Source organism: Enhydra lutris, unplaced genomic scaffold (genome assembly GCF_002288905.1).
Source record: "Enhydra lutris kenyoni isolate GAN:26980312 unplaced genomic scaffold, ASM228890v2 scaffoldscaffold20, whole genome shotgun sequence".
NCBI lineage: Eukaryota > Metazoa > Chordata > Mammalia > Carnivora > Mustelidae > Enhydra > Enhydra lutris.
This window is the reverse complement of record NW_019154104.1, coordinates 24,119,392-24,136,772: the sequence shown is the minus strand read 5'-3', so window position 1 is coordinate 24,136,772 and position 17,381 is coordinate 24,119,392. Positions and strand designations below refer to the sequence as shown.

General features: G+C 36.7%; 1 protein-coding gene across 2 annotated transcripts in view; it reads right to left on the bottom strand.

Annotated features, from left to right (window-relative positions):
* Window positions 1-17,381, bottom strand: part of LOC111148645 (protein phosphatase 4 regulatory subunit 4) — a 100,556-nt gene that overhangs the window by 43,633 nt on the left and 39,542 nt on the right. Inside the window, exons 4-6 of one of the 2 annotated variants that reach the window (XM_022505396.1) lie at window positions 2,519-2,666; window positions 1,943-2,016; window positions 374-480 (exon numbers count right to left, since the gene is read on the bottom strand). In XM_022505396.1, coding sequence (XP_022361104.1) covers window positions 374-480; window positions 1,943-2,016; window positions 2,519-2,666 — 329 coding nt within the window. Of the gene's footprint in view, window positions 1-373; window positions 481-1,942; window positions 2,017-2,518; window positions 2,667-5,913; window positions 5,978-6,083; window positions 6,185-17,381 lie in introns of those variants that run through there. The other variant, XM_022505397.1, reaches the window with a different exon arrangement.

Sequence of the window (17,381 nt, the reverse complement as noted above, 5' to 3'; positions counted from 1 at the left end):
AAATTTTTCAAATTCTAAATAATGAATTCGTAACAATAATGGAAGAAACCAGAAAGTCTATCTTTAGGTCAGGTTTGACAATTTTTGAAGTCTACAGAATAATACCATTTTATGTTCAAAATTACATTAAGTGTGTGAAAGAGAAGATTAAGATGAGGAATAGAAAAAAAGTTAACCATATTGATTTTGAAATGCCATGAGAGCAGAAGAAATGCATCTGAATAAGTACACTTTTAAGAATTCTATAAGTTAGAACTAAGCTTATATGAGTATGAAATGATTTGTCTAATATAATTATTAATCATATGACCATCATACATTTTAAATCAATTTAATTGAATAAAGTAAACAAAAATTATATACAAATACTCACGTATGGGCATCAAATTTGTTGGTCAATTTTCCTAAAATTTTACAACTAACTAAACGAGACTGGACTGTTTGGGAAAGTTGTGCCTTGGAAACAAGTGGGTTCAAAATCTAAAGAGAAAAAATTCAGAGAACAAATTCACAAAGTTTTATATATTCTTGCCACTTATGTCAGCTATTTTTCTCAAGAAATATTTTAGGGTCTTAAGTGTTTTTAAGGAACCTGAATTATAATGTGAGGTGCTCACAACCTGAATCATCTTGTTTGCCTTCCGGCTTACTAAGGTAAAGTTGATGAAAAATTATATAATTAAAAACCAATCAGGCACATAAAAACTGAATTAAAGCTTAAGGTGAATTCTGCAGTGCTCCGTATGCATATAAAGTATCATTGTGAAATGTACATTTTCAAAAGAAAAAAAGAAAATTACCACATATCTGAAATTTATTTTTATTCCATATAAAATTTTTATATTTATCTTAAAGGGATGCAAAACAATATAGCTTCAAATACATCCTATTAAGTAATTCTGTCATTTGAATGCAATTCTGAAATTGTATTATGTACATGCTGGACACCCAACAACACAACACGATGAAAGACTGTAAAGAACTATGAAGGTCAAAACCATAATTCTGGGGTGCCTGGGGGTTCAGTGGGTAAAAGCCTCTGCCTTCGGCTCAGGTCATGATCTCAGGGTCCTAGGATCGAGCCCCACATCAGGCTTTCTGCTCCGCAGGGAGCCTGCTTCCGCCTCTCTCTCTCTGCCTGCCTGTCTGCCTACTTGTGATCTCTGTCTGTCAAATAAATAAATAAAATCTTTAAAAAAAAAAAACCCAACAAACAAAAAAAAAACCATGATTCTGGCCCCCGCTCTTTAATTTGTCCAAGTAATCCTCTTACCCTCCCCCTTGCTCATGCTCTCACTCTCTCTCAAATGAATAAATAAAAAATCCTTAGAAATAAATAAACAAATAAAATTGGAACACTATTGCTGAGTAAGATCCAGGGAAACAGGCATTTCCACATATTGCTAGTAAGAGTCTTAAGAATATGAATGTCCTCTGACCCCCTAAGTCCACTTTTTTGGAAGGTAGAGTTAAGAAAATTATCTGAAAAACTTAAAAAGTTCTACACAGATGCTTGCTAATACTTTATTTTAATAATAAAATGCTGAAAGTAGGTTTAAATGTTTAACAAGTAAAATATTTTGTATCTACTACCAGTGAGTTTAAAATAACATAGGAAAATAATGCTAAGTGAAAAATAACCAACCACATACAAATTCACCACGATTACTAATATGTCCAACAAAACACATGTATAGGGAAAAAATCTGAAATGATTTTTCAGATTTTGGTTAAGTCCAGAACCATGCTTTTTCTTCCTACTGTTTTCTGTATTACTCATATTTTCCATAATGAACCTGTATTGCTTTCAGAGTGGGAAATAACCTTATTTTTCTTTTTAAATGAGACTTTTTATCAAAAACAAAAACAAAAAATCTTAGAGTGGCTTACTTAATAGTATTTACCAAAAAAATAAATAAATAAAAAAGAAAGAAAGTATTACCTCATGTCTTAGGGTATCTTTGGGCAATACTTCTATCACAGACAGAAGAGTTTCCAGCCATGCATTGCTGACACCTGATTGACACAGAAAAAACACACCCATTAAATGTCTTACAAATTTAGTTTCAACTCAGCCATTAAGTTAAACAATACTTAATGATAAAATGGGATGATAATTTTTATTACTATTTGAAGAAGTTCCTCTATTTTTTTTTTTTTTGCCTCACCAACATCTAGAAAACATCTATATCTTTAAAAATAATATGGGGAGGAATATCTTTCAGCTAAAATGTGTATTTTTCGCTGTACAATAATACTATTGCATAAATACTGTAAAATTCAAAAATTCTAAGAAAAAAGTATAGCTCATAAGATGAATTAATGAGTCTTCAGCTTTCAAGGACACTGAATTTCATGGGCTTTGGAAGGAAAGAGCCATGGCTGGTTTTAGTCACACTAATGACCACCATGGCCTCATTCAGTTATCCTCATCAGGCTAACAAGATTTGAAAACCATCATGGGCTGCATCCAAGGCACGATAAACAGGTACAGAATGAAGCCCGCCGGGCTGCTGACCTGCATCCCTGTGCTCCAGGTGTAGCAGAATGACTTGGAGGAAGGCGTGGGCGTACGTATGAATTGACACCGATTCTTCCTGTAGAATGGTCAGGAACGACACTGCAGCTGTTAACTGCATTTCCACTCCTGCACCATGCAGGACTTCCTGCGTAATCACAAAGAGTTTACGGAGATGAGAGATCAGAAACTCGAAGTTTTAAAATCCAAGGTCAGAGAAACTAAACATAGTCACATTCCACAAAATAACTGTATATGACCTATAAGGGTATGTGCTTCCTCTTATTACTTTAAGAAAACTCTATTAATCTGCTCCTTATTGTTTAACTCATTACACCACAAAAAAGTTTAAATGTCTTAGGCATTTACAAAATAAGATAAGATTCCATTGTCTTTTTAAATGAAAACTATAAATATAGATAAACCTCTGAATAATAGAATAGGGATTTTTGATAGCTCTCAATGTCTAATTTTGCTCTTTGTCTTGTACAGTTTGCCATCATACTTAGAACAATAATGTCAAAGGTCAATCACACGTGTCTTCATTACTTGTATTTCTGCTTCAGAAAATAAACATTATGCATTTACTATAAAAAAGGAATACACTTAAGGTTATACAAATATATTTTCCCCCTTAAAAACACTGATGAGTACATAAATGACCATGCAGTAAACTGTTTTTAAAAGTAATTTTTTAAATATAAGAATGCTTCTAAAAATTAACTGAATTCATAACCACCTCCATTCAACATTTTTTAAAAATTATCATATATTCAAAGTTAAAAACCTATTAGTTTTCAACACATCAAAAAAAAATCTTTCATATAAACCTCATCAAAGATATTACTTCTCTAGAAGAGAAAGTGTATGCGTGTGTGTGTGTGTGTGTGTGTGTGTGTGTGTAAAATGTAAAGTTAGTTAAAAGTTCTACTTTGCTTAATCAGTTATGTCAATTATGGGAATTGCCCTTGAACGCCTATTTTATAACTAACATAATAAAGTTGGTAGAACAATGTAGAACTGGCAGCCATAAAACAAAGTTTCATATCTGTGACCTTAAGAAAATTAATCTCTCGGGGCGCCTGGGTGGCTCAGTGGGTTAAAGCCTCTGCCTTCAGCCAAGGTCATGATCCCAGGGTCCTGGGATCGAGCCCCACATTGGGCTCTCTGCTCTGCAGGGAGCCTGCTTCCCCTCCTCTTTCTCTCTGCCTGCCTCTCTGCCTACTTGTGATCTCTGTCTGTCAAATAAATGAATAAAATCTTAAAAAAAAAAAAAGAAAATTAATCTCTCTATATTACTTCCTAATCTATAAAATGTGAATTATAGTTGAATTGTAGTACCATCTTCTCAGAGATTTAAGTCCTATAAGCCAAGTTTTTATGACTTAGCAACTCGTGTAAACTGGGCATTTAAATAATGACCACTGGCCATCCACCGGTCTCCTCTGCGTCTGGTTATCTAAGAGGAATCTCATCTTGTCCACACCTGAACTGATCTCTTCCCAAAACCCGCTCCTCCTCCAGTCTTCTCCTTGGTCAGCAGTGAATGATAGCCCTGCCCTTTTGGCCAAAACTCTGAGGTCAGTCCTCGGCTCCTCTCAGTCCCTCACGCGCCACAGATGGCTGACCAACCCTGGTCCGGAATCTGCCCACTTGCTACCTCCACGGCCACCACCCTGATCCAAGCCACCGTCACCTCCAGCCTGAATTATCCCAGTAACCTGTTAACTAGTCCCTGCTGCCATCATTGCCCCTTTGCAGTCTAGTCTCTACACATTAGCCAGAGAGATTCTTATAAAAAATAATTTGGATCATAGCACTTTTCAGCTCAACACTCTCCAGGGGCTTTCTGGCACTCTCAGAAAAGTCAGTCCTTGCAATGACTTCCCAGATCTGTTCCCACTTTCCACTTTTCCCAGATTTCCACATGATGGGCTCCCTGATCTCTCCCAAGCCTCTATTCAAGTATTGCCTTTCCAAGAAGCTCCTCCCCAGTGACCCGAATTTATACTGAAAGCCCCTCCCCCACTCACGCTCTCACCACCTCCGTTATACCATGGATGCATTATCTCTACTCTCCCAACATGCTCACGTGCTTATGGCCAGTCTTGCACCCCGAAACATCAGCTTCAGGACGGCAAGAGTTTCTGGCTGCTGTGCTCATTAGCTGCGCCCACCTCCTGGCACGCAGCAGCCATTCAGGAAGAAACTGCCAGATGACTGAGTAGCTCTTACCCTTTGACCTAAACTTCCTGCTCTTGACGTTCTCTCCCTTCACAAACATTTTCCACATCTCCTAATAGGTGGCTTCAAGAGATTTTGAGGCGAGTCCTAAAGATTAGGGATTGGGAGAATGAGACAAAGGCAAAGCAAAAAAGGATCACACACAAATGCATTCTCCATCCTCTCTCTATCACGTCAATAAGGAGACATTCCTGCCACCTTCTCCCCCAGCACGTCTGCAGCTAGGATGCACAACAAGAACTCAGACGTCTTGATTCCTATGGTGGGCGCATGGCCAGTGATTGTTCCGGGACATAACATGTCATTTCAAAGCAGAAGAACCAGACTCGGGATGGTCCATCTTCTGTGAGCTAGTGACTGGCAACTCTGAAGACTTAACCCTTGTCTGCCTGATGCCAAAGTTAAGCTCTGAAATTCTTCCTCATGGATTCTGCACTTGCGTTCGTCACTTACTAAGGCCTGGCTAAAATCAATCCCAAGCCTTCACGCGATCGTGCAGGAGATCTGGCAGCGGCTTTCCCGTGGCAAATGTTGAAGCGGAATGGTTAATTCCCAGGAAACCTACTGCACATTCAGACTTTGGTATCACACACACACAAACGTCACTTTACAAGGTTTTTCAACCAATAGCCAATTACATATCTTAAGAGTTCTTGGCTGAAAGAAAAAGAAAAGGAGCGATGGGCATGAAGCAAAAGCAGCGTAAAGCAGCAACTGGTCTCTGAAGTCAGCCCTCCCATGTCTCCCGGTTTTACTGTTTCTAAACCAAACATCTGTTCCACAGTAATCATTCTGGACTTGAAAAACACTCTTAATTTAAAAGATTTGATGTGGCCAGTATACATCACTTACAGGTTTCAGAACACACAGCTTTTATTTAGAAACACAAAGTATCGTGCAGGGAAATATTAAACTATATCATGAGGGCCAGAGTGTACATTCCGGGTCACAGGAGTCTGCAGTTTTAAGTTCCAAGAGATGTAATTCTGCCCCTCTGAAAGCCATTAGTCTTGGGTTTTGTACATAGGCAAACTTTATGCAAAAGAACATGAGAAGCTCTCCAACTTCATATCTTCTTACTGCATTATTTAGTCTTGACTCCCGCAGGAACATTTGCCCCAACTAGTCTGCATTTAATTTTCGAAAAATCCTCAAGTCTTATCAGGATTTGGGTTTTTCTCTTGTTGTGCTGACTTCAACATCAGGGACTGTCCACTGTTAAGAAACCAGCACAAACTAAGAGATTTTATCACTGCTAAAAATCAGTTCATTTCTAAACATGTTTTTCTGAAATATAATACAATAAGAGTTTGACACTTACCAGTAAGTGTTCTCCTCCACAGAGTCACACCCTCTGGACAAACATAGTGAGATCCATACTCTGGGTAAATAAGTGTGCATCCTCATGGACCTTGGAAGACACTGAAAAGGAAATTCCTCTATTGCTTAAGTGCATGCCTTAGTGCCAGTCAGGCTCCTCTTACAGAATACCGTCTGGCTGGCATTCCAACCTGAAGTCCTCAAAAATGAAATGAGACATTTGGTAAATGAGTACATGGTACATCTCCAAATTTTAAAAACTATTCCCACTCGAGGAAGGAGAATGTCCTAGACACTTCGCTGTTTAAATTCATTCTGTAGTTAGCATGACTAGTACGAGAGAGCGTTTTGTAAAACCGCAGAATACAGTCCTTGCCTAGAGGGCAACTGCTCTGTCTCCAGCAAACCCACACTGTATACATCAGGAAGATATTCCTCCTTACAAGGCACAACATCGAGAAACATTAAATAAATCACTGGCGTATTCCAAAAGAACAAATATTTTGGATTCACACATTTGGAGACTAAACTTACTGATTTAAACTGGTAAATATATGTACCACAAATGGTGCTGGCTAAAGGTAAAGGAGGCCTAACATTATAAAGTATCTTTGTATATTTTTTAGAGAGAATATCATTGATTGTTTTGAAATTAAATAATAGGAATCTAAATACAAAACATTGAAGACTTGGGACATGTAAAATACCTAGGTTTTGAGGGTCACAGTTGTGAGAACTTTTATGACTAACAATAATGGTAAACAACTCTTTTCACTAGCAAATGATAATATTTATGACTTTAAAACCGAGTTAAATATGAATAATTGGAACATGCCAACTTGGGTACCTTTAACAATTCACTCTACCTTTTTTTTTCCCCCTATCACTGGCTGCCATGCTGTACTCTAAAATAAAGTGGGGGGAGAACTAGTTGAGAGCCCCAAAGTCAGACTCTGAGAGGGAAAATGGGAAAATAAAGTGGAGACAGGAACAGGACTAAGAGGGATATGTTTTTCCCTTCTTTAAATCTGTGTTTCAGTGATTAGCAAGGTTCATGAGGAGGTACACGTAACAATATCCCAAAGATCTCTTTCCGTAAAGGAAATACCAATGCCAATAGTAATTCTCATATCGTTACTGATATGTGACCACATATCCTTCCCCGCAAAATCATGACAACACCAAACAAAGAAAAACATTTCATGACAGTGGTTTTAAAATTGAAGTTCTAATTGGGCTACTCTGCCCAAAAAAGTCATTTTTACATATAATAATTAGAATCATGTAATCTTACAAGTTAGGCCTAGAATGTAAATAAAGAGCTATATCGGGGGCCCCAGGTGGCTCAGTCAGTTAAGCATCAGCTTTCAGCTCGGGTCATGATCCCAGGGCCCTGGGACTAAGCCCCACGTTGGCTCCCTGCTCAGCAAGGAGTCTATGTCTCCCACCCTCTGCCCTTCCCCACCACTTGTGTGTTCTCTCTCTCTCTCTCTCTCTCTCTCTCAAATAAATATGATCTTAAAAAAAAAAAAACTATATAACACTGCAAAGAAAAGATGTGCTTATCAAAGAAATATCTATTTGCTAGGTATAGTACTGTCAGTAACCATATCAAATGATCCACTGTACCCATATTTAATTAGTCAAATATATTTTGAAAAATTATAAGTTGTTTTCTTGGATGCGGGAAGCAGCACTGGAAAGTGGCAAATGTCCATGAGCAAGTGGAAATAGGGCTTTCACTCTTGTCGGTCTATCCTAATCTAGTCCCTTCTAATATTCTTCTTAAAGTAGCCCAATGAAGATCTAAATCTGATTAACAATATGATTTTAATTTCATTCACAGCTATTTATTAAGCATCATACAAAGTATTCTGGGAAATTGGAGAAAAGTCAAACATTGTGCCCCTACCTTTGAAGGACTCCACTTGTTTCTATATATTCACAAACATTCAACAAATATTTAGTGACATTCGAGGCACTGTGCCAGGTGCTGGAGACTCAGAAATGAGCAGGGCTAACAGTGTGCCTGTTAACACCGTAGTTACAACTGTGACAAGAGCTGAGGATAAGGAGCACGGATGGTATAAGAACATCTAACAGGTGACCTGATCTCTTCTGAAAGGGGATCATTGAGAAGTGACAACTGACTTGTAAGAAAAGAAAGAGATAATTAGACAAAAGTTGGGGTAAAGAGAGGTAGACAAGCAAGAAGAATAAGCAAGCAAGCACTAAGAAGTAAGAAGGAGCATGGCAGATTCAGAAACTGAAAGATCAGTGTCCCTAGAGCAGAGTGAGAGGAGGAGCTGAGGAGGGTAAAGTAGAAGGAGCCCCAATCACGCAGGGCCTCAGATGCATTCAGCAAGAGAATACTTTTAGTCTTAAATGCTTCAAAATAGCATGCTGACTTTTGAGAATGAGTCAGAAAGTAGTAAGGTATGGTGGAATGGGAGGGAAGTGATAGGCAGGGATCACTTGGGAAGCAATCACCCTCATCCGAGGAAATCCCCATATTTGGACGAGGGCAGAGCTGGTGTGGTTGGAGAGGTGGGTGGATTCAACAGAATACCGAAGACCTAACATAACAGGACTGCAGAAGCGAGTAGTAAAAGAAGAGATGGTATCAAGGACGACTCCCAAAATTCCACCTTGAAAACCAGGGGGATAATAATGTTACACATTAGGACAGGGGACACTGGAGGAACCCCAGGTGGTGAGGGGAAGTGGCGGGAGCTGAGTTTTGGATTTGTTAACTCTGAGAGGCCTCTCAGGCATCCAAGTAGAGATTGGGAACAGAAAATTGCATATACAGATCTGTTGCTCTGACAGGGTGCTGTAAATAGGAGAATTTATATAGATTAGATGCAACGGTCAAAAAAAAAAAAGAATAGATGCAACGTATATAGATAATATATAAAGACCTGGGCGTAGATGAGATTGTAGATGAGACTAAAAGTGGAGATCTGCTACTCTTAACATAATTTCATCCCAACATAATAAAGGGATTGAAGAACTCAAAGTTTAAAAAAAGAGATCGATCACAAATGTTTTGGCGAATATTTAAAGTGCAAGATTATTCCTAACACATCACTGGAAAACAATTTTTTTTGAGCGGGGGTAAAGGTGATGGCAGGTCGTGGTGGAAGGGTATATACAGGTACATGAACAGAAACATTTTAGTTAATATCACTTCAAGATTCAACCAAGAAGAAGAAAAGTAAAGGGAACTTTATAATGGCAGACTAGATCATTCTAATCACCTCTCCTAATGATGATAATTAGTAAAAAAACTGGACAAAATACAAAATTCATCTGCATAAAGGTATATGGAAACTAACAAGGCTCCCCATGCAAAACTAAAAAAATTACCCATACTATATTACCCATCACTGGAATAATTACCCACCCAAGATCTAAGAGACAATGGCGTTCCAGGAAGATAAGCATGTAATTTGGGGCCTGTTTTCCTCTAGGGTCACTTGCTAATTTGAGAAAAGGCTCCTGAGAGGCTAAGAGCTTAAGTGACTTTTTTGAGTCTTGTGGAGGCCTCAATAAGAGCCCTGGGAATGGATAAGAATGATCCTGAAGCAGATTGGCATTTGTAGGATGAGCAGCCCAGCTGTAAACCATCCACTATCTGTCACTGGATTAACTGAGACTGTATTGTTAGTGCAGGTAAGTATCTCCCAGAAGAAAACATATTCCTTTCTAGAGGAAGGTACCACCCTAGGGCTCAATCTATTTCTATAAACAATTTATCAAATACAAGATCAAACACACAATCAAGAATATGCAGACACATGAAGAGATAACATTACATGAATGAGAACCAGCAGAAGCAGAAAACAGAAATGCACCAAAAAGCGCTCTGGGTATTGGTGTTAGATATCTAACACATATGTGGTTCAAGAAGATGAGGCAGATTTTTTAAAGAGCTAATTAGAAATTCTAGACCTGAAAAGTATAATAATCAAAATCAGATTAGACACAAATGAATTGATGAATTAAACCATGGGTCAGGATAAATCAATCAGACTGAGTCACAAAGAGAAAAGAATGGAAAAGAAGGTAAAAGACATAGAAGATACCATGAATGCGAAATTCAAGTCACAGAAGAAGAGCAGAGAGATGATTAGGCAGAAGCATATTAGAAAATGTCTAAAAAGATAAGGGTCAGGGTTTTTCAGTGCAAATATTCTAAAAAGTGTATAGCTTTATCTGCATGTATCTAATGAGATGGAGCACCTTTTCTTATGCATACTGGCCATCCATAAATCTTCTTTAGTGAAGTATATGTTCAAACTTTTTTGCCCATTTTTTTTTAATATCAGGGTTTTCCCTCATTTTTATTGAATTTGGAGAGTTGTTTATGTATTCTGAACACATGTCTTTCATCAGATATGGGATCCATGAGTATTTTCTCCCATTCTAGGTTTTCTCTTTTCATTCTGTTAACAGTGTCTTCTGAAGAGCAGAAGCTTAAAATTTTCATGAGGTCAAACATCAATTTTCTTCTAGGGATCACGCATTTAGTGTCAGATGTAAAAAACCTCTGACTGACCCAAGGTCACAAAGATTTTGTTTTCTTCTAGAAGTTTTTTGCAATTTTAGTGTTTAAGATTTAGGTTTACAGTCTATTTTGAGTTAAATTTTTGTACATGGTGTGAGGTATGGACTTTTTCCCCAATTAACCTAGTACCATTTGTTGAAAAGACTCTCTACACTGAACTGCCTTTGCACCTGTACTGAAATCCACTGGCAATGTGTACATGGGATTTATTTTTCCTCCGTATGTGTCACACTGATTTATCTTTATATAATTATCACATGGTCTTAACTGCTGTAGATCTATATTGTATCTCAAAATCAGACAGCAAAAAGTCCTCCAACTTTGCTTCTCTTTTTCAAAGCTGCTTTGGCTATTTTTGGTCTTGTGAATTTTCATATGCATCTTAGTATTGGCTTGTCATTTCCCACCAAAAACAAATAAATTAAAACAAAACATAACCTGTTGGAATTTCTATTATCTTACATTAAATATATAGATTGATATGGGAAGAACGGACATCTTAACAATATGGAGTCTTCTGATCCATGAACATGGTGTTTCGATTCACTTAGTCCTTATATTTTTCTCTCAGCAATGTTCTACAGTTTTCTGTATACAGGTCTTACATATCATTTATCCAATTGATCTTCAGGTATTATGTACTTTAATGCAACTGTGGTAGTTTAGAAAAACTTCAGTGTCCAGTTGTTTGCTGCTTGTGTAGAAATACAATTGATTTGTATATTGATCTGGTATCCTCCAACCTTTCTATACTTATTTAGTTCGATTGTTTTTCTTTTGTAGATTCCATCATAGATAATGTTACTTTTTTAAAGGCCATTATTACTTTTTTCTCTGCAATGTGAGTGCCTTTTATTAATTCTGTTGCCATACTACATATGTCCAGTGTAACACTGAACAAGGCGGTAAGAGTAGACACTCTTGGCTTATTCCCAATCTTAAGGGAAAGAATTCACAGTCTTTAACCCTTAAGTGAATTCAGTCTTTTCACCCTTGCCTATACATTTTTCAGAGAAAGCCCCTCTCTATTCCTAGTTTGCTGGGTTTGTTTTGTTTTCTTTTTCCGGAATGACAGATTTTTATCAAATGCTTTTCTTAAATCTACGGAGATGATTGAATGGTGGTGTATTTTTTTTTCTTTTTAGTTTGTTGATAAAAAAACTCACATCGACTCATTTTTTAATTTTGAACCAACTCTAAATTCCTGAGATAAACTCCAACTGGTCATGATATATTATCCTTTTTTATGTTGTTGAATTTGATTTGCTGTTTTTCAGATGTTTCATGTAAGCTCATGAAGGATATGCATCTATAGCTTTTTGGTTTTGGTTTAATGTCTATGTCTCATTTGGGTATCACTGGGTACAGATTTCTTGTTAACATTTTTTTCTTGATTTTAGTACTTCTAACATTCCACTGCCCTCTAATCTGCATTATTTCTGACCAGAAGTCTGCTTTATTCTCACATTTATGCCTCTGTTTGTAATGTTTCTTTCATCTCTGGCTGCTCCCAAGATTGTCTCTCTTTTCTTTTTATATTCAGCAGTTTGATCATGATATACCTAGAGGTGTGTGTGTGTGTGTGTGTGTGTGTGTGTGTGTGTGTATCAGCTTCAGATCCTCTGGGCTTTTGGATCTTTGGGTTGTTCTTGTTCATTAACTTCAGAAAAGCCTTGGCCATTACTTCTTCAAATAGTTCTTCTCTGTTCTCTCTTTCCTCATTCTCCAATTGCACATATATTAGATCACCTGACTCCAGTTGCACATATATTAGATCACCTGACATTGTCTCAAGGCCATTTGATGCACTCTCCTATTTTTTCATTATTATTAGGACAGGAGTAATGTTTTCTTGCACATTTCCACACCTTAGGTAGAAGTGGAACCGACTGCTTTGTTTTTGAGGCCTGAATAGTCCTTCCTCCCTAATAAGCTTAACTAAACATTTAAAAGAATGCTTGCTGTATTTTATCTAGAGCTTCTAGATATTCTAATTTGAGAAATTTCTAGGATATTTAGTTCACCACTGCTGAAAGGTTAGTTAATCCATAAAGTTTTAATCAAACATTACAGATCCGTATTACAGTATAATCTGCAAATATTTTCTAGGTTTTATACTTTTGCAAGGATTGTAAATAAAAATATCTATAAACGATCCTAAATATTACTCAAATGCCTTAAATAGAAACAATATTCAAGTAGTAACAGTGGTCCCACTATCATAGAAATGAAGGATTTCCTAATTAAGAATTTTAAAAGTTCTAGTTCATTTTTATGGTAAGCAATATAAAAATAACAAATGAATAACTAAGAAACTCATGTCTCCAACAGAATTTACTGAAAGGCAATATTTTTAGGTTTATTAGGAATATTAGCTAATATAACATTTTATATATGCCCAGAAAACGATACACTCAGTGAGTGTTTCCACTGAATTTAATTACTGTAAAATAATGAATGATATTAATCTATTTTATCCTTAAGCACAAACAGATAAAAAAAACAACATAAACATTATTTTCAAAATGAGTGTGGGTCAATGTACTTTTATTTTTGAACCATAAACCCCAGAAGAAAGAGTGCTTTGTATCGTCTGTTCATATTCCCTAACTCCTTTAGTTAATACTGCCTCTCTCTTCCTTTTTCTTTCTTTTTTTTTTAAGTGAACTAGAAAAAAAATGTTATATAATTTTATGCTTCCTAGCCCAAAAAAACCTCCTAGTAAGGTCAATTCTAACCCTAACGGTTGTTTTCCATTAGCTTACATTAGAGGCATTATTTCATTTTCTTCCTTTACATTAGAGTATCACTAAATGTTTAGCCTGTCAAGACACTTCTACACTGTGCACTTTTTAGGACTGGTAGGGTGTCTGGAACACCATGTTCTGTTTATTATGTATAAATGTGTTGCTTCCACAAAATCCTTTTGCTTTTCTCAGGATGTAACTTTTAACTTATCTCAGAAAACATCACCTTCCGTGAGGAAGACAAGTACTTTTACTTTTAAGCTGCAAATCAAAGAAAAAATCAATTTGTATCATCTGTTTATGCTCTTTAATACTTTTAGTTAAGAGCACCTGGGTGGCTCAGTGGGTTAAGCCGCTGCCATTGGCTCAGGTCACGGTCTCAGGGTCCTTGGATGGAGGACCCGCATCAGGCTCTCTGCTCAGCAGGGAACCTGCTTCCCCCCTCCCTCTGCCTGCCTCTCTACCTACTTGTGATCTCTCTCTCTCTCTCATATGAATAAATAAAATCTTTAAAAAAATGCTTTTAGTTAAAACTATTTCTCTTTTTCTTGGTGAACTTTTCTTTTTTTCTTTTTTTTTTTTAATTTTTTTTTTTGAACTTCTTTTTATCCCCTTTTTCCCCCCCACAATTTGGGGTCTCTTCTGATTTGGTTAACACACATTTTTCTGGGGTCTTTGCCACCCTTTTAGTATTTCATTCTCTCCTTCGTATATTCTTCAAGTAAATTATGTAATTTCATGCTTCTTAGAAAACTCCCAACAAAATATTCATAGTCAAACAATGAATTTTTTAAGCCTGGATCTTATCAATTATGAAATGAGAATAAATACATCAGGTAGAATTGTGACGAGATGTTTAAAAGGGCGTGATAAAGCAGTAAGTACAGTACCTAACCCACAGAATGTGTTCCTTATGTTATTATTGGTTATCCACACCTCTGTGCCACTTGAAATAAGAATTTAATAGTAAGTAAAGCTAAGTTTTTTATTTATATTTATCTATATTTACACAGTAAAGGTTTTCCTCAAAAATCTGAAAATGAAATCTTTAAAAAAAAAATCTACCTACATTCAGTAGATACAAAATACTCAAATAATCACATTGGCAGAAACTTATGATATTTTTCTATTATTTCCATTAATGAAAATAATGCCATGTAAAATTAATAAAAGTAAAATGAACAAATTTTTTCTGAATCAGATTGGTAGACCACATCTGCTAATCTCAAATGACTAAATTTCATCTTGATTATGTCTCTGTCATTCTTTCCTTATTATGCATCTTTCTCCTACTTCCCAAAAAAGGTCTCTCTGGGACTGTAAGTCACCATCATATCACTGTACTGATATCTGTTTTTACTTTTCATCCAAGAATGCCATCAGTGGATCAGGCCAATGTGTCATTGGACTTTCAGACAGATGCTTACCGTCTTAGAATATTAAGTTCAAACAATGCTCATTTTTAAATCATTGTTGAGTGCCTATTGTTTGCCAAGCACTGTTTTAGGTTCTGGGAAGACTGGGATAAATCAGACCATTAAGGATACGACCATTAGGGAAGAAAGAGAAGAGAATGGTAGGGGATGAGTTTAGAAAGCTGGACAAAGTCCTTTAAGGACATAATAAGGAGTTTTATTCTACCTGAAATGGGAAGTTACTTTTATTAGTTTCTTGTGGCTGCTATAATAAATTACAATAAACTGAGTGGCTCAAAACAACAGAAATGTATTTTTTTCATGGTTCTGAAGACCATAAGTCTTAAATTAGTATTTTTTAGCCAAAATCAAAATTCAAAACGTTGGCAAAGCCATGTTCCTTCGGGAGGCCCTAGGGTAGAATCCATTCCTTGCCTCTTCCAGCTTCTAGTGGTTGTGGGCATTCTTTGGCTTGTGGCCACATCACTGCCCTCTCTGCCTCCTCTTCACATGGCCTTCTCCTCCCCTGTGTCACATCTACTGCTGCTTTCCTCTTGTAAGGATGCATGTGATGACATTAGGACCTACCCAGACAATCCAGGATAATCTTCCTATCTCCAAACCCTTCACTACATCTGCAAAAATTCTTTTCCTAATTAAGGGAATATTTATAGGCCCCTGATCTCTTTGGGAGGCTGTATTCTGCTTGCCACACCACTTACTTTTCATGCAAGAAGATATTATTGATGATTTTAAAAGATCTCTCTGAAGGAAAAAAGATAACTATGTGAGATGATGGATGTATTAATTAACTTGATTGCAATAATCATTTCACAATGTATAAATATATTAAATTGTTATGTTGTACACTCTATACACAATTTTGTCAAAAATTATATATTGTCCTACATAAATAAATAAAATTTATTTATTCATAATTTATTGTAATAATAATATTATAATAATAATATTTATTATTTAAATAAATAACATTTTATTTAAATATAAATACAGGTCCTTGCTGGATCTTGCTGGACCTGTAGAAAGGACAGGTCCAGCAAGGAAGCTGCTGTGTAACCAGACGAGAGATGGCTAAGGCTTGAGAAGTAAAATTACACATTATATATCTGCTGCAGTCATGATCAGCTAATGAGGAGGTTGCGTAATAGTTAAGAGGGAAGACTTGGAAGCCAGACTTACTGTTCAAACCTGATTATGCCACTTGCTAGCTTTGTGACCTCCGGCAAGTTATTCAACTAAGTTTTTTCTTCCTCTCTCGACTGACCCTTATAGAACTGCTATGAGCATTCAAAAAATAAAAATGCACAAAGTGTTCCACAGAGTATAGTTCCTGACACATAGTAAGACCTCAAAAAATGTTAGCTGTATTTATTTTTATCTGTTCCTGACATGGCACATTTTCTAATATATAATTTTATACCATAGATTTGGGGTTCCCAAAATAAGTTGAAAAACAATTAAAAGAATTCAATAACTCAACAGGCAGAGACATTTTTCACAATTCATTATAAAAGGAGTCACTAGAGCACCTGGGTGGCTCAGTCGTTTAGCGTCTGCCCTCGTCTCAGGTCATGATCCCAGGGTCCTGGGATAGAGCCCAGCATGGGGCTCCCTGCTCAGCAGGAAACCTGTTTCTCCCTCTCCCACTCCCTCTGCTTATATTCCCTCTCTCAATGTCTGTCAAATAGATAAATAAAATCTTTTTTTTTTTTAAAAGGAATCACAGATGTTACATGGTATGATTATATCACTACCACTTCAAATTTTATAAAAGACCATAGTATTTAGAAATTTATCTTGAAAGTCAAATTCTTTTACTTCTAAGTAACCAGAAGTTCAAGTCAAATATTGAAATCTAACATCTAAGATTCCAAATTATTATACTGTGGAAAAGAATTCAGACTATTTTAATAAAGACCACAGGAAAAAAATTTCTTTACAAAAGCCTCTCTATGATTAACTCGTAGAACATGAATACATTATAACAACTATATTTAAACGTTCTCCAATCTAGGAAATTTAAGTTGGAGGTCAAAATACTTCCTTCCTGGATTCTTATTTAAACTTAACCTTGAGATGAGTGACCTGGTAGCATTATCATTCATTGTACACTTCAGATACAATTTACAAAATAAATTGCAGAAATACTATGGATTAGCTCAATTCTAGTCCTGACTCTGTTTCTGCCATTTTTTTTAAAGATCTTATTTATTTGTTTGACAGATAGAGATCACAAGTAGGCAGAGAGGCAGGCAGAGAGAGAGGAGGAAGCAGGCTCCCTGGTAAGCAGAGAGCCCGACGTGGGGCTCGATCCCAGGACCCTGGGATCATGACCTGAGCCGAAGGCAGAGGCTTTAACCGGCTGAGCCACCCAGGCGCCCTGTTTCTGCCATTTTTAATTTTAAATTCTTTTACCTCTAAAACAGTGAAAATAGCAACCCGTATTAAAAGCCATTGTTCAGGAACACCTGGGTGGCTCAGCCGGTTAAGCGTCTGCCTTTGGCTCAGGTCATGATTGCAAGGTTCTGGGATTAAGCCCTGCATTG